This window comes from Epinephelus lanceolatus, chromosome 2 (assembly GCF_041903045.1).
Source record: "Epinephelus lanceolatus isolate andai-2023 chromosome 2, ASM4190304v1, whole genome shotgun sequence".
Classification (NCBI taxonomy): domain Eukaryota; kingdom Metazoa; phylum Chordata; class Actinopteri; order Perciformes; family Serranidae; genus Epinephelus; species Epinephelus lanceolatus.
In genome coordinates this window covers 51,740,410-51,758,776 of record NC_135735.1, presented here as the reverse complement: position 1 = coordinate 51,758,776, position 18,367 = coordinate 51,740,410, and the positions used below count along the sequence as shown (strand labels likewise).

Below are 18,367 nucleotides of genomic sequence, written 5' to 3'. Positions count from 1 at the left end.
AATATGCAAATAGGATCGCGAGTGCTCCTGCCGGTTTTAAAGGGTTAAAAGAATTTTGATCGATGATAAAAAACGGCCAAAATATAAAACAACAAATTCCTGCACATTGTTTTCAAAACAGACAGTCTTTCATATCTTGACCAAATACAGTCCGATTACCACAAAACTTTTGCTAATTGTGTTCCATGGCCCGATGAGGGTTTGTGCAAAATTCAGTGCAAATTGGCCAATAGGTGGTGCTCTGGTGGCAGTCTAATTAGTGTGAATGGAAGTAAATTGGAAAATCTTCAAATCCTCTTCAAAACTCATCGACTTTCAACCTCTTCTTGTCCCTCATACTTTGAGCTAGAGACACCATGTCAACTTTTAAAGAGTCAGAAGACCTTAAACTATTGGACATGTATTCAGCTTCTACTTTTTGGAAAAATACATACGTGGCTTGGGTGCCTACCTGTATACTGGAAATGTAAGTAAGAGATAACGTTTATTTTTTTTATTTATTACAGCTGACAAGACTTCTAGGTGCACGCCCCCCTGACGGTAGCATGCCCTGATGCGCGTGGACTGCGAGGGCCCATTCATCGCTGCTTGCAGCTTTAATTATTATTATTATTAGAGTGTTATGGGTGTTACTCCAGCACCACCCTCAAAATCTCATAAGGTTAATTATGCAACATGCAGCTGGGAATTGTTTCGCGGCAACTGTGCACATGTATTGTCATGTAACCTTAAATTCAGGAAGCACCCATCATTGTGATGGAGAAAACCACATCAGTATAGTATAAGCTCATATTTACACATAAAAATTGTTTTGCTTGTCAAAGTTATTTTTCAGCATATCAGGTAAAATGATCAGGTCTAAAAATGTAAATTATACATGTTGATGGTTTGCCATGTGAATAATTTAACCAAAGATTAGCTTGAATTGCTAATCCAAGCATTATGGGGTAAATTGAGCCAGTGCTCCAATTCACCCTACCATAAGGCAATGAAATTAAATACAGTCTCTGAAATATAAATGGTGTTTCAATGTTATATTACATGGGTTATCACATGTTAACACTGTAGAAAAGCTGTCATGCCAAGAACCAACCAGAGAGGAACCAAGTGGGGCTCAACAGCCCCTGTAAAGACTGAGAGCAGCCATTGATGTCAAGGGTGGAAAATCATATCAGTGAGAAAAGACAAAAATATTGACAGGTCACCCTGCGGAGGTATATTTGAATAAAGGACGGTAAAGGAAGTAAAACAGTCAGGAACAGTGGAACAGTGGAACAGTGGAAGAGGATCTACACAGCGGAGGCACTGTAGAGAAGGAGCTTGCAGTCCACATCGAAAAGGCTGGCTTGTTTTTCTGCCTGTTATTTCAAAGAAATGCTATTAACTGTCATTAGAAATGTCAAAAAGAAACAACATTGCTGCTCCTATCAACTAGTAAGAGAGATTTTATCAGGTAGGGTGTGCAGGATATTATAGAAGTTAGTAGTTTCGCAAGGGCTAACTTATCTCATGTAGTTAAACACCATAGAATGAATTGTATTCTTTTAGGTTGAGACTGGTTCTGGAATTTTACGGAATGTTATTGCACACCACCAGCTCTCCTTATTTTTTTCTGCTTAAAGCGGCTTTCACACAGAAACTGCGAGGTAGGGCGCAGAGCAAGCGGAGAGCAAGGCGTGCAAGCGCACATCACACACATACACTGAACAAAAATATAAACGCAACACTTTTGTTTTTGCTCCCATTTTTCATGAGCTGAACTCAAAGATCTAAAACATTTTCTATACACACAAAAGACCATTTCTCACAAATATTGTTCACAAATCTGTCTAAATCCGTGTTAGTGAGCACTTCTCCTTTGCCGAGATAATCCATCCCACCTCACAGGTGTGGCATATCAAGATGCTGATTAGACAGCATGATTATTGCACAGGTGTGCCTTAGGCTGGCCACAATAAAAGGCCACTCTGAAATGTGCAGTTTTGCTTTATTGGGGGGTCTGGGGGCGTCAGAAAACCAGTCAGTATCTGGAGTGACCACCATTTGCCTCACGCAGTGCAACACATCTCCTTCGCATAGAGTTGATCAGGTTGTTGATTGTTGCCTGTGGAATGTTGGTCCACTCCTCTTCAATGGCTGTGCCAAGTTGCTGGATATTGGCAGGAACTGGAACACGCTGTCGTATACGCCGATCCAGAGCATCCCAAACATGCTCCATGGGTGACATGTCTGGTGAGTATGCTGGCCATGCAAGAACTGGGATGTTTTCAGCTTCCAGGAATTGTGTACAGATCCTTGCAACATGGGGCCGTGCATTATCATGCTGCAACATGAGGTGATGGTCGTGGATGAATGGCACAACAATGGGCCTCAGGATCTCGTCACGGTATCTCTGTGCATTCAAAATGCCATCAATAAAATGCACCTGTGTTCGTTGTCCATAACATATGCCTGCCCATACCATAACCCCACCACCACCATGGGCCACTCGATCCATAACGTTGACATCAGCAAACCGCTCACCCACACGACGCCACACACGCTGTCTGCTATCTGCCCTGAACAGTGAAAACCGGGATTCATCCGTGAAGAGAACACCTCTCCAATGTGCCAGACGCCATCGAATGTGAGCATTTGCCCATTTAAGTCAGTTACGACGTCGAACTGCAGTCAGGTCGAGACCCTGATGAGGACGACGAACATGCAGATGAGCTTCCCTGAGACGGTTTCTGACAGTTTGTGCAGAAATTCTTTGGTTATGCAAACCGATTGTTGCAGCAGCTGTCCGGGTGGCTGGTCTCAGACGATCTTGGAGGTGAATATGCTGGATGTGGAGGTCCTGGGCTGGTGTGGTTACACGTGGTCTGCGGTTGTGAGGCTGGTTGGATGTACTGCCAAACTGTCTGAAACGCCTTTGGAGACGGCTTATGGTAGAGAAATGAACATTCAATTCACAGGCAACAGTTTTGATGGACATTCCTGCAGTCAGCATGCCAATTGCACGCTCCCTCAAAACTTGTGACATCTGTGGCATTGTGCTGTGTGATAAAACTGAACATTTAAGAGTGGCCTTTTATTGTGGCCAGCCTAAGGCACACCTGTGCAATAATCATGCTGTCTAATCAGCATCTTGATATGCCACACCTGTGAGGTGGGATGGATCATCTCGGCAAAGGAGAAGTGCTCACTAACACAGATTTAGACAGATTTGTGAACAATATTTGAGGGAAATGGTCTTTTGTGTGTATAGAAAATGTTTTTAAATCTTTGAGTTCAGCTCATGAAAAATGGGAGCAAAAACAAAAGTGGTGCGTTTATATTTTTGTTCAGTGTATTTGGCGCAAGTTGCTAAGCGACCAAAAAGTATTCCGGTTCCGGTCTAGCGCCCTTTTCAATTCAATTCAATTCAATACCAAGAACTTTATTTTTCTGTTAGGAACTTCGTCTGTGAAGAGCGACAGTGCATATTAAACAAAATAAATACAAATAGATAAATACAAATGTTAAAAATTTAAAAATACAAATACAAATGTTAAAAGGAGAGAAGAACAAACACACACACCCACAAGCATTCATATCAGATCAAATCAGCTGTTATTCATTAGTCTGATGGATGAGGGTACAAAGCTGGACATGGCTCTCTTTGTTTTGAAAGCAAGAGATCTGTACCTTAGACCTGAGGGGAGGGGTTTGTAATGGCTGTGCAGTGTGTGTGTGGTGTCTGAAGCTATCTGAGAACCCTTTTCCGGTCTGACGCCCCAGATTTCATCATGTATCTGTCCCTGCTTCAAGTTGCTTTAGTTTTTCTTCTTCTTCTTCTTCTTCTTCTTCTTCTTCTGAGGAGGAGGAGGAGGAGGAGGAGGAGGTGAGCAGCAGCAGCAGCAGCAAGAAGGGTATGGGTCCATGAAATCCTCATGGCAAGACAGGATTTGGGGGAGTACAGGCTCGTTCAGGAGTTACAGCTCCATGATGACTGCTTCCAGGTCTACTTCAGGCACAGAGGGACACAGCCATAATTATTTTCTCCTCCATCTTGCTGTTCCATAATTATTTTCTCCTCCATCTTGCTGTTGATCTGAATTTTTCCGCCAGTTTTTTTTTTCACACTCCACCACATTCTCTGCTATTGGACGTGCTGAGGTGTCGTCACAGCGCGTTGCGGTCAAATTAAAAAATGTTCAATTCAAGCACAGGCTGGCGGTGCGCAGGCTGGCGGTGCGCAGGCTGGCGGCGCGCAGACGCCGCGGCAGGCGCCCTCTCGCATGCCACTCAGCTTGGCGGCAGAGCGCTTTGCCCGCTCTGTGTGAAACAGGCTTAACACTTATTTGTTTTATTATATGGAACATGATGCCATGAACAGTTTTGTGAGGATTATTATTTTGCTTCTCAAAACTATGCTGGCTGTCCTTTAAATTTACACTTATTTATTTATTTTATTTTTATTTATCCTTTATTTAGCCCAGGCAACCCTCATTTAACAGATTTTTTTTTTTTTTTTTTATTTACAATTGTTTGACCAAAAGCAAACATTAAAATATGTGGAACATTAAACTGTTTGGTTGGTTTTATGTTGTTTCAGTTAGCATTGAGGAAAAAAATTAGATTATTTGTAAAAGGAAAATGTATTATGAAATAACATTTTTAAAAAGGTAATATATTTTTTTGAGTTATGCTTAAAAAGGCAGATGGCTCATCTTACCCACTGACTCAGATCCACTTACCGCTAACGTGGGGCCACAGTAACACTTTTTTTTCTGAAGTCATATTTTCATGGCCCTTCGTCATAGATGCATCTTTATAATTTCAACTTCATCTTTAAATAAGGGTAAATGTTTTCATTGTTCTTCTGTCTTATACTTACTTTCCGAGAGGACAACATGAGTAAAACCTGGCTCATATTACCTCGCTTTCCCCTATTATTATTATTATTTGTTGATTTTCACATTAGACTTTTATCTATTTTTGTTTCTCATGAAATCATACTTTAATATTTTTTTCTCCCTGTAATACACAACAGTACACTTGGTGAGTTTGAGTAAATAAGTAGCAGTTAAACAAGTTGTCTGGCCTGTGTGGTGCTGTCCCTTTAAGCAGTCCGTATGGCTGTGATTGGACAGATGAGTGGGTGCGATTCAGTCTGTCCTGCTGTAATGTGTGTGTGATGCTCCACTGAGGGTCCAGAGCAGCAGGTAGCTTCACTACAAATAAACCAGTCCAGTCAGGAGTGGCATGTAGTGTGTGCTCACACACTGATCTGCACACACTAATTTTTGCGTACACACTGTGAGCAGAGACAGCATGAGTGCAGTGTCTGAACCTTTGGTTGGCAGTAGCAGGACTCCATCTGCAGCCAAAAGACACAGAAGTATCAGGAAGAACTCTAGAAGGATTTATTCAGCCTACCAAAACCACCAGCAGGGGTGAGTCTGCTCACTTTATTTCATCTCATCACTCTTACTTTTATCAGGATTTGCTGGAAGCCTTTCTGCTTTTCTCTCTGTCTTTCACCTCTCTTAGCCTAAGTGACATCCTTTAGGTTATACAATTAGTCATTTACTAAATCTAATCATCAGGGAAAACTACAGAGTTTCCTGTATGCTGTGTTACCACTGACTGCCACAATAATCGGTTTTATATAGCGCTTTCCTAGGTACTCAAAGACGCTTTACAAAAGAATATGCACAGAAACAGGCACTTAAACAAAATACTCAAACAAAGGACACTCAAACAAAACACTCAAACAAAAGGCAGGTAAATAACACTATAACAAAGGGACAACATAGTGGCCTGTTGGTGTGCTTTGTAAATTTAGTCTGAGCTCATGAATTGAAAAATTAGACTCTCTGAATAAACATGGTAGATATATTGATCAGTTATCTGTTATGGTAATTGTCATTTTAAAGATGAGTGGTTATTTACAACTACCTATTGCAGTTATGGACTGACACTGCTGTGCCCGGGGCATGTGCTTTTTAATGTGATATATTGATCAGTTTGGAATTCAGTGTTTGCTATAAAGATGTACATCTAGGAATGTACTGTATTTGCATGAATATAGTTCAAAACTGAGCACAATCATCACTCCACATATAACATAGCCATTTGCTTAAATTTTTTAAATAGTTTTGTGATAAAGGAGCTCATTTGCTATCATTCATTATTGTGCATGCACAAGGGTATATATTATTCCTCAAATTTGTTCGTTAGGCATTACTAGATAGGACAGTTGGAATTCCCATTATGAAATGTATACACCTGCATGCATATTGTATATTGATCAGCGCTACTAGCAGTTAGGAAAGGCATTACCTTTTACCAAAGCTCAATGAGTTTGCCAGCAGTTGGAGCATGCCCTTACCATCGTTAATCATCTATTTCTCTGATTTTTTTTGACCTATTAAAAATCAACCACTGTGAGAGACTGTAATGACTAACAAATAAATGAAACCAAATTTGATAAATGTAATAGTGAGGAGACAAAATGCAAAACTGTGCAAAAAGTGGGGGTGGGAGATTCTGACTGTTCCTTTCACAGTGATCCGAATCTTCCTTTTAATTGAAATGCTGTCCACATTTGAACATATGAATTTATTCTCCATTTATGACTCACCTTTTTTCTCTTGCATATAAAGCATGCAGCTTTATTTAAATGTTTAAATGTTGAGGTCTGAGCCATCAGACAAAGGAGAAGGTTATAATTTATTTCAGCCTTGAAAATCATCATTAAAATTGCTTTTGTGTGCATACAAGCTATGGAGGTGCATTTTGCTATGATGCAAATGATAACCAATCTTTACTTTTCTCGTCAAAATACATTAGCATCAAAATCCATTAGCTGTTGTAAAGATTCCTTCTGGCATGTTGTAAGACATACAAATAATGTCCCTCATTTATTATCTAATATACAAACCAGTACAGATCCAAGCACAGACATCTAAGGACAGGGTTTACGTGTGATTCATGAAACATTCTTATCTCACCAGTCACAGCATAGGAATGATTGGGCATTGATAAATGCAGCCACTTAAAACAATCATCATTTGAATATCCCACAAAAATACATTCTTGGTTTAAGGGAGTTGTCCCTAGAGTTTACAACATGGAGAAGAGAAACTTCTCTCAGCTGGAAATGGAAATGCTGATGTCCCAGGTCCATTTTAACCCAATGGTTCTATTTGGCAACCTGAAAAGTGGCATCAAAGGAAATGGAAAGAAATCACCGCTGCAGTCCACAGTGTTGCAGTGAACAGTCAAACTCAAGCTGAGGTTGAAAATTTTTACATGTAGATATGTACTGACCTTAAGCCTACGTATATTAATAATATTCATCAATATATCATGCAATATGATTGTTATTATTGTATTCATTTAAAGCTTATAATGAACCCAGACCGAGGAGCGTTAGGCTCCGCTCCGCTCTGCTTCCATTTCTGGCATAACAGGTGGTGGAGGAGACGCACCACCTGCTTCTGAGCTGGACATCAGTAAAAATGGAATCGCCTGGGCCACTAGTGTTTAAATAATGACACTGTTAAATGGTTTAATCATTTCTTTTTCAGAATGTTTTAATGATAAATGATATAAACATTACTTGGCGTGTCAGTGTTTTTTTTTATTTTATTTTTTTTAAAGTTTCAGATGAATTACAGTTGGGTGCCATTGTTGTCCACAGAGCCAGTCCCATAGAGCCAGCCTCACAGAGCCAGCCCCACAAAGCCATCCCCACTGAGCCAGCCCCACAGAGCCAGTCCCACAGCCAGTCCCATAGAGTTAGCCCACAGAGCCAGCCCCACAGAGCTAGTCCATTTTAAGTAATTAATATGTGCCTCCAAATACTAAAAACAATTCTCTGACTCAGCCAGATTTACTATGCTGTACTACCAGTCCACCCTGACTACAACTTCTGTACATGAATAGTCCTGACATCATATTTGATTGTCGCCTCTGCTCATGTCCACATTGATAAATGTGTGGAGATGACTGTACACCCACTTATCTTTCATATTTTTGTCTTATAAATAAGGCCCAGTCAGTGCACACTGAATTCAACATTTTACAGACAGGAATTATGTGTTTTTTTTGAATTATCACTATTTATTATTGCACTGCTTGGGGCAGCTGTCCCAGGGAAACAGTTTCCTCTGAGTATCTTACACAGCTGATATTTTCACTCAGGTATCATATTATGGGTTTGATCGTCAGCAAACCCATAGACAACTGATCTCATATATTCCACGCCACAACATCTGATCTAATTCAGACGTACTTTTACAAGACATTCACATTACCAACTAGTCAAATACCAAGGCTTGGTCAGTGCCCCTGCATGTCAAACTATGACACTCTAGCTAGCCCTTAAGTATCAGTTTGGACACTGAGGATGGCATGTAAATTTCTGATAGTAGGATACATAGTGTCTTTTTTTACAGTGTCCGCTCATTACATGCATACAGTCTCCTTTCAAAATAAACCTAAACCAAAGTAGGTTTACTTTGTTTTTGAATTTAGGCAACAAAAGTATTTGGTTAGATTTAGAAAAAAAAATCACAGTTTGAGTCAAAACAGGTGTGTGTTACTAATATAAAGTAACGTCATATATTTCACCTGACGTAGGTTGAATACATCAAGTTACGCAGATAAAATAACTCAAACAACAAAGTTTTCCTCTGAGGTAATATGACATGACTAATTGATTTACAGACATTTTGCAGGTAAAGTATTCCTTTAATATAATGTTGTCTATTTGAACTTTTATTTAGTCTAATTTAGTGAACCATAAGGGTCAGCCCCCCCTCCAAGCCCAAAACATTTTCATACCATTCCAAAAATGACATTCTTAACTTTTATTTTTGTTATGATGCTAAGAGACCGAGACCTTTTTCATTGTGCCCCTGTGTCTACTCCTGCAGCTCCTCAGATGATGAAGATAAAGAGGATGAGCGGGTGGACAGCAATGACCCAGAGGAGATGTTCCAGAACATTCAGTACCAGAAGGAGATCATAGCCAATATTCGGACCAGACCCTGGCCAATGAGACGCAAGCTCAAAGTCCTAAAGTAAAGTACCCCAAAGAGTGATTAGTCTCTCTGGATATGTGGAGTGATAGTTTACTCTTAGTCCATCATCTGCTCTTATACACACCCATAAACACACACTCTCTATACTTGCTACTTTTCTTAAGAGCTTGAAAACAAATATGTCATTGAATTGAAAATGAGTGTGCCAAAACCTCAAGAGGTATACATGATGACTGGGTGTCCTGCTGTGTTACTAAAATATTTATTAATGCATTGATCCATGATAAGATAAGATTAGATCCATTGATCAACAAAGCACTCTGAACACTTGAATAAGCAGCCTGTTCTCATTACAAAGTCATCAAATAACACTGCTTTGTCAGTGATTTTGGTGTCAGATACTAATGCCAATAGCCACTTTCACAGCGGTATGATCTGCCACCGGGTGGCGTCATTTTGTAACGTAGCCAAAGTGGCAATATGTGACAACATGGAATGAAAACATATTGGACTAAGATTCAAAGAAACAAACTGCTACTGATCTAACTAATCTCTGTTCTTATTGTACCTCCTACCTCCATATTTTGCCAAATGTACAGGCCAAAAGTTTGGACACACCTTCTCATTCAATGCGTTTTCTTTATTTTCATGACTATTTACATTGTAGATTCTCACTGAAGGCATCAAAACTATGAATGAACACGTGGAGTTATGTACTTAAAAAAAAAAGGTGAAATAACTGAAAACATGTTTTATATTCTCGTTTCTTCAAAATAGCCACCCTTTGCTCTGATTACTGCTTTGCACACTCTTGGCATTCTCTCGATGAGCTTCAAGAGGTAGTCACCTGAAATGGTTTTCCAACAGTCTTGGAGTTCCCAGAGGTGTTTAGCACTTGTTGGCCCCTTTGCCTTCACTCTGCGGTCCAGCTCACCCCAAACCATCTGGATTGGGTTCAGGTCCGGTGACTGTGGAGGCCAGGTCATCTGCCGCAGCACTCCATCACTCTCCTTCTTGGTCAAATAGCCCTTACACAGCCTGGAGGTGTGTTTGGGGTCATTGTCCTGTTGAAAAATAAATGATGGTCCAACTAAACGCAAACCGGATGGGATGGCATGTCGCTGCAGGATGCTGTGGTAGCCATGCTGGTTCAGTGTGCCTTCAATTTTGAATAAATCCCCAACAGTGTCACCAGCAAAACACCCCCACACCATCACACCTCCTCCTCCATGCTTCACAGTGGGAACCAGGCATGTGGAATCCATCCGTTCACCTTTTCTGCGTCTCACAAAGACACGGCGGTTGGAACCAAAGATCTCAAATTTGGACTCATCAGACCAAAGCACAGATTTCCACTGGTCTAATGTCCATTCCTTGTGTTTCTTGGCCCAAACAAATCTCTTCTGCTTGTTGCCTCTCCTTAGCAGTGGTTTCCTAGCAGCTTTTTGACCAGTCTCCTCTTAACAGTTGTTCTAGAGATGGGTCTGCTGCTAGAACTCTGTGTGGCATTCATCTGGTCTCTGATCTGAGCTGCTGTTAACTTGCAGTTTCTGAGGCTGGTGACTCGGATGAACTTATCCTCAGAAGCAGAGGTGACTCTTGGTCTTCCTTTCCTGGGTCGGTCCTCATGTGTGCCAGTTTCGTTGTAGCGCTTGATGGTTTTTGCGACTCCACTTGGGGACACATTTAAAGTTTTTGCAATTTTCCGGACTGACTGACCTTCATTTCTTAAAGTAATGATGGCCACTGGTTTTTCTTTAGTTAGCTGATTGGTTCTTGCCATAATATGAATTTTAACAGTTGTCCAATAGGGCTGTCGGCTGTGTATTAACCTGACTTCTGCACAACACAACTGATGGTCCCAACCCCATTGATAAAGCAAGAAATTCCACTAATTAACCCTGATAAGGCACACCTGTGAAGTGGAAACCATTTCAGGTGACTACCTCTTGAAGCTCATGGAGAGAATGCCAAGAGTGTGCAAAGCAGTAATCAGAGCAAAGGGTGGCTATTTTGAAGAAACTAGAATATAAAACATGTTTTCAGTTATTTCACCTTTTTTTGTTAAGTACATAACTCCACATGTGTTCATTCATAGTTTTGATGCCTTCAGTGAGAATCTACAATGTGAATAGTCATGAAAATAAAGAAAACGCATTGAATGAGAAGGTGTGTCCAAACTTTTGGCCTGTACTGTATCTTGGAAAAAAAAAAGCAATAGCTGTCTTTAATATGTTCACCAACAGCAGTTTTTTTTCCAGTAAACAAAAGTGCTGTTGGTGAACAAAAACTGGACTCTAAGACCAGGGTTTGCATCCACATGAGTCCTGCATTAGGTTCAGTTTAGGCTACAAATGCACTTTGGTTATGGAAACATGGTCATTTTGGTTCAAAACATCCTGCCTCTTGCCTCCCCTGACAAAAGTCACTGTTGACTTTTTCAATACATATCTCCTCCCAACGTAACAGGTGCTTTGGGCCTAAGCATAACTATATGAATGTTCATCATGCTTTAGTCTCCACATGTGGATATTGTGGAAAAGCAAATTACGCTGTCGGTTAATGTTTCACAGATACATTCCTTAAGAAAAATGTCCTCATCATGTTAATATAAAACATAATCTGAGCTGTATTATGTTTCTCTCAAAATGTATTTGCTTTTGCAGATTAGTAGTACATTAATGTAATTTTGAGGTTGGTTGTAGAGCCTCTGCAGCTGCATCCCAACTCTGTTAGAAACTAGGAGGTCCACCCAAGAATTATTTGTGTCCATATTGGCTTATTCATTGATTTGTTCCTCCTATTTAACTTCTTACACCTACGTGCAGTCACAGGGCTTGATCAGAGATTAGGGCAGAAAACGTAGACATATACTATAAGTCTGTGGTCATTTGTATGAAACATTTGTCTGGAATGTTTTTGTGAATGTTACACAGCAGGATTTGAACTGTTTTCTTTTTTTTTTTTTTAAATATACTTTTTCGGTACGACATGACCATTTTTACAGACACCTCTGTGTAGTGGTTCATGTGAAATGTAAACTTAAAGCTACTAACATTATGCCCCGTGTCCAAATGCCTCATGTACCCTGTGGGGGTCCCCATTTGTAAAGAAGCTCATCCCCTGTTGTGATCAAACACAAAACCCATGAGGTCTGTGCTCTAACACGGGACTTAATGTAATCAGACCAGCAGATATACACCTAGACTGAGTCAGTAGATAGAGAGCTTCAAAGATGTGCTGAGTGTGTGCCATGATAACAGGTTTTATATGGGCACTGTGTTATTACTGCAGAGGTTTTATTACCATCATCAGGGATGGGATGCAAGTCAGCATTTTAACACCCTCTTTAATCTCAGGCTGAATGTTTGTGATTACTCCCACTGCAATAACAGCTCATATTTCACATCACAAATCAGCAATTTTTACCTGGATTATCTGACAAATTTTCCCCTAGAGTTACTCCGAATTATGACTCTGATAGCTTGCATCACCCCAACAAATCATTATAAAGTAAAATAAAGCCATAGATATTACACAATTGTAAAAATGACTGTTGCTGTCTATTGGTGAGTGTGTAAAGTGCATGTTGAGTGCCCATTGATTTATTCATGGGTTATAGCCCTCTAATATTGTTCCCAGTGCTGTGACAGGATAAACTGGTTAGACTATGGACTGTAGAACTACAATATCACATTAGACCATTTCTTTCATGAGGCCAGTCTGCTATGACTGGTTTTAAAAGAGCATGAGTTTTAGTACTGGATTGCACTATGATGTAACTATGTTAAAGCCATAGTATTCAGTATACAGTATAATGCATTCAAGAGTAAAGTCTGCATGTTGATGTATCCTTAGGCTAGATACTGAACCTCACATTGTCACACTGGTGTGTGACTGTGTGTGTGTGTGTGTGTGTGTGTGTGTGTGTGTGTTGAACTGTTGAGTAGGTGGCACTTTGTACAGTAATCTCGACCACCAGTGTATGAATGGGTTTGTATGTGAATAGGTGAATGTGGGTCAGGGTACCTTCAGGCAGTTCGTTTTTTCTTGTTACACCAAAAACAGAAAAACGGAAATACCATGGTTTTTCCGTTTTTTCCTTTTTGGTTTAAAACTAAAAAATGAAAAAACGGAGCCGTTTTTCCGTTTTTGTTATCAGAATCAAAAAACGGAAAACGACAAAACCAAATTCAAATTATAGATGCTGCTCAGCAATGGTTTTTAGGCAAAATTAGGCAATTCTGAGCAACAAGCAGAGTGTAGAAAGATGAAAAAAAGGTGGCATTCTAAGCATAAGAGACTATCTCACTGAGCTAATTAGCAAGAGACAACTCTGCGGTATATATGTTTAAAACTTCTTCTAGCTCATTATACTGATAAGAAGTCATAATTAATTTCATCATAAAACACTTAATGTGTGGTATATGTAAAAGCCCATGTGAAAAATGTAATACACACACACACTACAACAAAGCATATCACAACATAGAAGTTACATCATATAATTATGGCATGCCCTTCAAATTGTGGATGAGTGGCTGAAGTGATCAGACTCATAATATACAAAGGAAAGAAAAAACTCAAGAACAAGAAAGTAAGAATAACATTAACTGCTAGCAATTATGAACAAACTGGCCTGATCTAGCTTAAAGCTAAACATTATCCATGGTGACAAAGATGAAAACATTTTTTAAAATGTAAAAGTAGCTATTGGATAGACTCTGCATACTGACTGATAGCTAAGCCAAATAAACAGGGAAAAGAGACAAGGGATAACAGGGAAAAGTGTTGATAAAGAGTATTTGTCTCTCCGCAAAACTGCCTGGATCATAATTATTTTAACCTTACTAGTCTCTAATCCACATAGCATGATGCCTGAACATAGGACTTTCACATTAGAATGTCCGTTCTGCCTTAGCTGAGGCTTGAACTCACAACTTCTGAGACTGAGGTCCGTCTTCTATCTCACTGAGCTAATTGGCAAGTGACGGTTCATGTTATTTTTCAGAAATTGCCTAAGCCAAGCATCAGGGTGCCAGACAGTAGCCATCCATGCCATGGAAAAGCACATTTCGAAAGTGAAAGTTCCAAAGCTGTAGCACATACGGTTGATTTGTTATGAATTTTCAAAGTTTTGAAATTTAGAGGCTTGCTGTAACACCACCATCAGGACTATGTCTTGTGTTTCCAGTTGAGGATATCTGGCATGGGACTGGACCTTTATGAAAAGTTTGGGTAGATTTCTCATATGGAAATGTTGCACGAGCTGAGGCTTGAAATCACAATCTTCAACACCAAGAATCATCCTCTATCTCACTGAGCTAACTGGCAAACGGAAATGTCACATGTAGCTTCACAAATGAACTAAGCCAGTCACCTGTGTAAGACAGCAGCTGTTAATGTGTAAAGGCAGATTTCAAACAGCTGTCAAAAATTCAGTTAAGACAAAAATCCAAAAATACACAAATTGCATCTAGACAGCATGGAGATTTTGGTAATTTGTTTTTAACAATGATTTATTGGCTCCATAAGTGAAAAACTGATGTTTAAAAATGCCATTTTTACATTTACTCTAATTGTTCGCATGAGAGCGAAATTCAAAATGCTGTAAAGGATTCAGTTTTTGAGATAATATTCTGATATTTTCCAAACATCATCTACCGTGTCTCCAAAATTTTGTCATTTTTTTAATGAACATTGAAAATGTATTTAGCAAGAATTTGCAATTATATGTTTACAATACCGTTTACAGTCAAACATTTTGATGCACTGTGGGCTCAATTTTCAATAAATCAAAAATCTGTGTGGATCGTTTGTGTAGGACAGTCTGAAGATAGCAAGTTTGGTGTCAATTGAGCAAAAATTGTGGGAGGAGATAGGTTTAATAAGTTTTACAGTATTTGAAACAAAACAGAGTGATGGACTTCATAATTTCCAATAGGTTTAAGTATACAAAAGCTTCTTCAGTATTGGGGCTACATTTTGGTGAAAGTTCCAAAGCTGTAGCACATATGGTTGATTTGTTGTGAATTTTCAAAATTTTGAACTTTAGAGGCTTGCTGTAGCGCCACCATCAGGATTATTGGCCTGTTTTTGCAGCTGAGGTAATCTGGCATGGGACTGGACCTTTGTGCAAAGTTTGGTGATTTTTCGCGCATGGAAAGTAGGATTTCCTCAGAAGAAGAAGAAGAAAGAAGAAGAACATACAGGATAACAATAGGGTCCTGGCAGCTTAGGCTGCCCGGCCCCTAATAACTGCCTGATTTTGTTTTTTTTTGCAGATTCATTTTTTCATTTATTGTTTTGGACAAAAAGTAAAACGGCAGTGACATCAGAGGCGGAAGTAACTTCAAAATAAAAGACAGGCATAAGATTGCCTATAAAACTTATAAATATCCTATGAAACGTGTTGTTTCGCACATTTTGAAAAGCTGCCTGCCATTGCTGTGAGGAACTTTTTATTCATAAAAATAGAAATAAAGTGTTATGATAGCAAATTTTATGGCTACAGTAAAACTTGTTGTTCAACCATAACATTGCTGTTCAGAGACTATTAAGGGAAATCGTCATCATGCATATTGTTCCCATGAAGGACGTATAGGGATTCCCTCAAAGGTTGTGTTTTAATATTCATTCGCCGAATTGTTTGCAATAAAGTAATCGAGGATATAATAAATTATTGTGCGTGCTGCATTGTTAACACTGGTTTTCTCCATAACGCATCGTTGCGTCAGTGAAGTGTCAAGCTGATGTTTGTCCTTTTTACCAGCAGATGGCAGTAGGCCTATGGATTTATTTGCTGTCATTGAATGCCTGGTTTTCTCTTAGTTTCTGTTGGATTATACAGACCTGCAATTCTTCAGGTTATTGATACGGACAATCACAAATCACTGAGGTCAGCCGCTTTGCCCCAGGTACTGCCCAAACCTCACTGTGCTCTATCTCAGGACCACCTCCACCACCCCCAGAGATTGCTGCTGCACCTGCTGGAACACAGAGGGAGAACAGTGCCCGGTCTGGCCCCTCCTGGGAGGTCAACAGGAGCGCAAAGCAGGGAAAAGCCCTACCACCACCTCCACCACAACCAGCAGCCCTCTCTGTGTTCCAGGAGAGCGTGCTAGATGCTTTGAATAGAGACATGGGAGAGGAGGAACATTTTCTTTTAAAGGGAAATTTCGGTTTATTTCAACCCATCTCCTATCGTCCTAAATTTGTTTCAAGTCACTAGTGACATAGAAATAATAGTTAACATGTTAGCCATTAGCCTAGATACAGCCATAGCATCAGACCTGTTAAAACGTAATTGAACGGTCATCCTTTCAAGTGCAAAGTTAGTCCACTAAACAAGCTTTTTCTCCACAAAGACTGCCTCATATAGAAAACGACATGTAAACGTGTGGTCTTACCTTACCGGTGTTTCGGATTTACTCGCGACCCTGTTAACTGGCGACCTTCAGCCGAATGCATCTGTGGTTGTCGTAGTGACAACAGCTGTTTTCAACCAGGAAGAGAACACGTAGCTGTCCTCGTGAAGGCCTCTTTATTCAGTTTTTCATAACAATATCAAAACATAGCCGACCTGATCCGTCTTTGGACTCTTGTTGGAGGAACCCAGTCACGGACCGACACTCAGTCGCGGTTTGAATCACACTTGTTATGACGGAATATTGAAAACAGGAAGAGGCCAAGTTGCTTTTCCTGTAAATCTAACTCCTATCTCAAAAAAATTTTCTAAATAGGCCTACACAGTTTCGTCTCTGGTGCCTGCCTAAATAAACATGTGCCATATTAAAGAACCGTTCAGCCCGGTGAAACGTAAAAGAGAATATTTTCACTGTATTCGAACCCGCTTCATTATGGTAAAATAAATTAAAAGCGCACAATTAACGTGGTGCGCCACTATGACAACCCCACTTCACTGACAGATCCATTAAAAATACGACATCATACAGCCAGCTATGTCTTCGAATTGGGAGGTAGCCAGATCAACTTGTGACCACACTGTCCATGCACTGAGGAACATTTTACAATCTCACTGCTTTCCAATACAAAAACCAGCGGTTTCAAATCCACTTAATTCATAAACCTAACGTTTATTGTTGTGCTACAGGCCGATAAAGCCAATATTCATATTCTCACGTGGCAATACTTTATTTTAAATTAAGCAATAAAGCAGTAGCTGTATAAATCCACTTAGGCCTACTTCATAAACGTAACGCAAGATAACATCATGTTGTAGCAACACTGAAAATCCCATCTTTTATGTAAACCTAGAAATAACAATAAATACATTTGAGGGTGGTTCAGAAAAAACACACATGGTAGGCTATATGGTATACCAAACATGTACAGTGAAGAAACAAGTAAGATCCTGCAACATAACCACAACTCCTTTGGCCAAAAGGTCATATTTCCTTGAGATGACGCACAAGTAGATTTGATGTACTCATCTGGCCATTCATGTAACTAAACTCGCATTCAATGTTCACCTTTTATTAATGTGGCTGTGCTTGTAGTTTCCAGCATATCATTGTTTACTCGGTAGCATTGTGCTGGTAGGAAACATGACATCGGAACTAAGTGAAAGTGTCAAAAGTCAAGTTAATATTCTATGCAAATAGGGACTTTCTCAGATCATGGCAAGACCAAGTGATTCCAAGGGTGCACTGCATGTGACTCCGGGTGAAGTTAGTTTGCCGTTAGATAATAGATAAAATAGAGCATGAAACCCATTTATTAAGAGGTGTGCCTTATTAGGCCCACTTGGCAAAACCATTCTACATTGGTGTGGGGTGTCTGGGTCCAGTAATGGGGGTATGGGGGTATTAGCCATTCTCTTTGTTGCTCACTTTCTGCCTATGAGAGGAAATCACTGTTGAACTGTTGAACCCAAAATGAATATCCGAATATCCAACGTCAAACTAACTTCACCTCGGTACTCTAAAATGCTTTGCAGGGGTTAATGGACTTAAATACCACATAGCCTACAGCCTAGTGTTTGTCATATTTGTACGCTTTTAATTGCCTTAATGCTACAACATAAATAGATAATTTATCTTAGAGATAAATCTGTTATACAGCTGCTGCTTTATTGCTTAATTTAAAATAAAGTATTTCCACGTGAGAATATGAATATTGGCTTTATCGGCCTGTAGCACAACAATAAACGTTAGGTTTATGAATTAAGTGGATTTAAAACCGTTGGTTTTTGTATTGGAAAGCAGTGAGATTGTAAAATGTTCCTCAGTGCATGGACAGTGTGGTCACAAGTTGATCTGGCTACCTCCCAATTCGAAGACATAGCTGGCTGTATGATGTCGTATTTTTAATGGATCTGTCAGTGAAGT

General features: G+C 39.7%; 1 protein-coding gene across 2 annotated transcripts in view; it reads left to right on the top strand.

Moving 5' to 3' along the window:
• The first annotated feature begins 5,170 nt into the window (after positions 1-5,170).
• Positions 5,171-18,367, top strand: part of tmc3 (transmembrane channel like 3) — a 178,823-nt gene continuing 165,626 nt past the window's right edge. For both annotated transcript variants that reach the window (XM_078162494.1, XM_078162484.1), the window contains exons 1-2: positions 5,171-5,420; positions 8,910-9,056. In XM_078162494.1, coding sequence (XP_078018620.1) covers positions 5,299-5,420; positions 8,910-9,056 — 269 coding nt within the window. In that variant the 5' untranslated portion in view covers positions 5,171-5,298. The remainder of the gene's footprint in view (positions 5,421-8,909; positions 9,057-18,367) is intronic.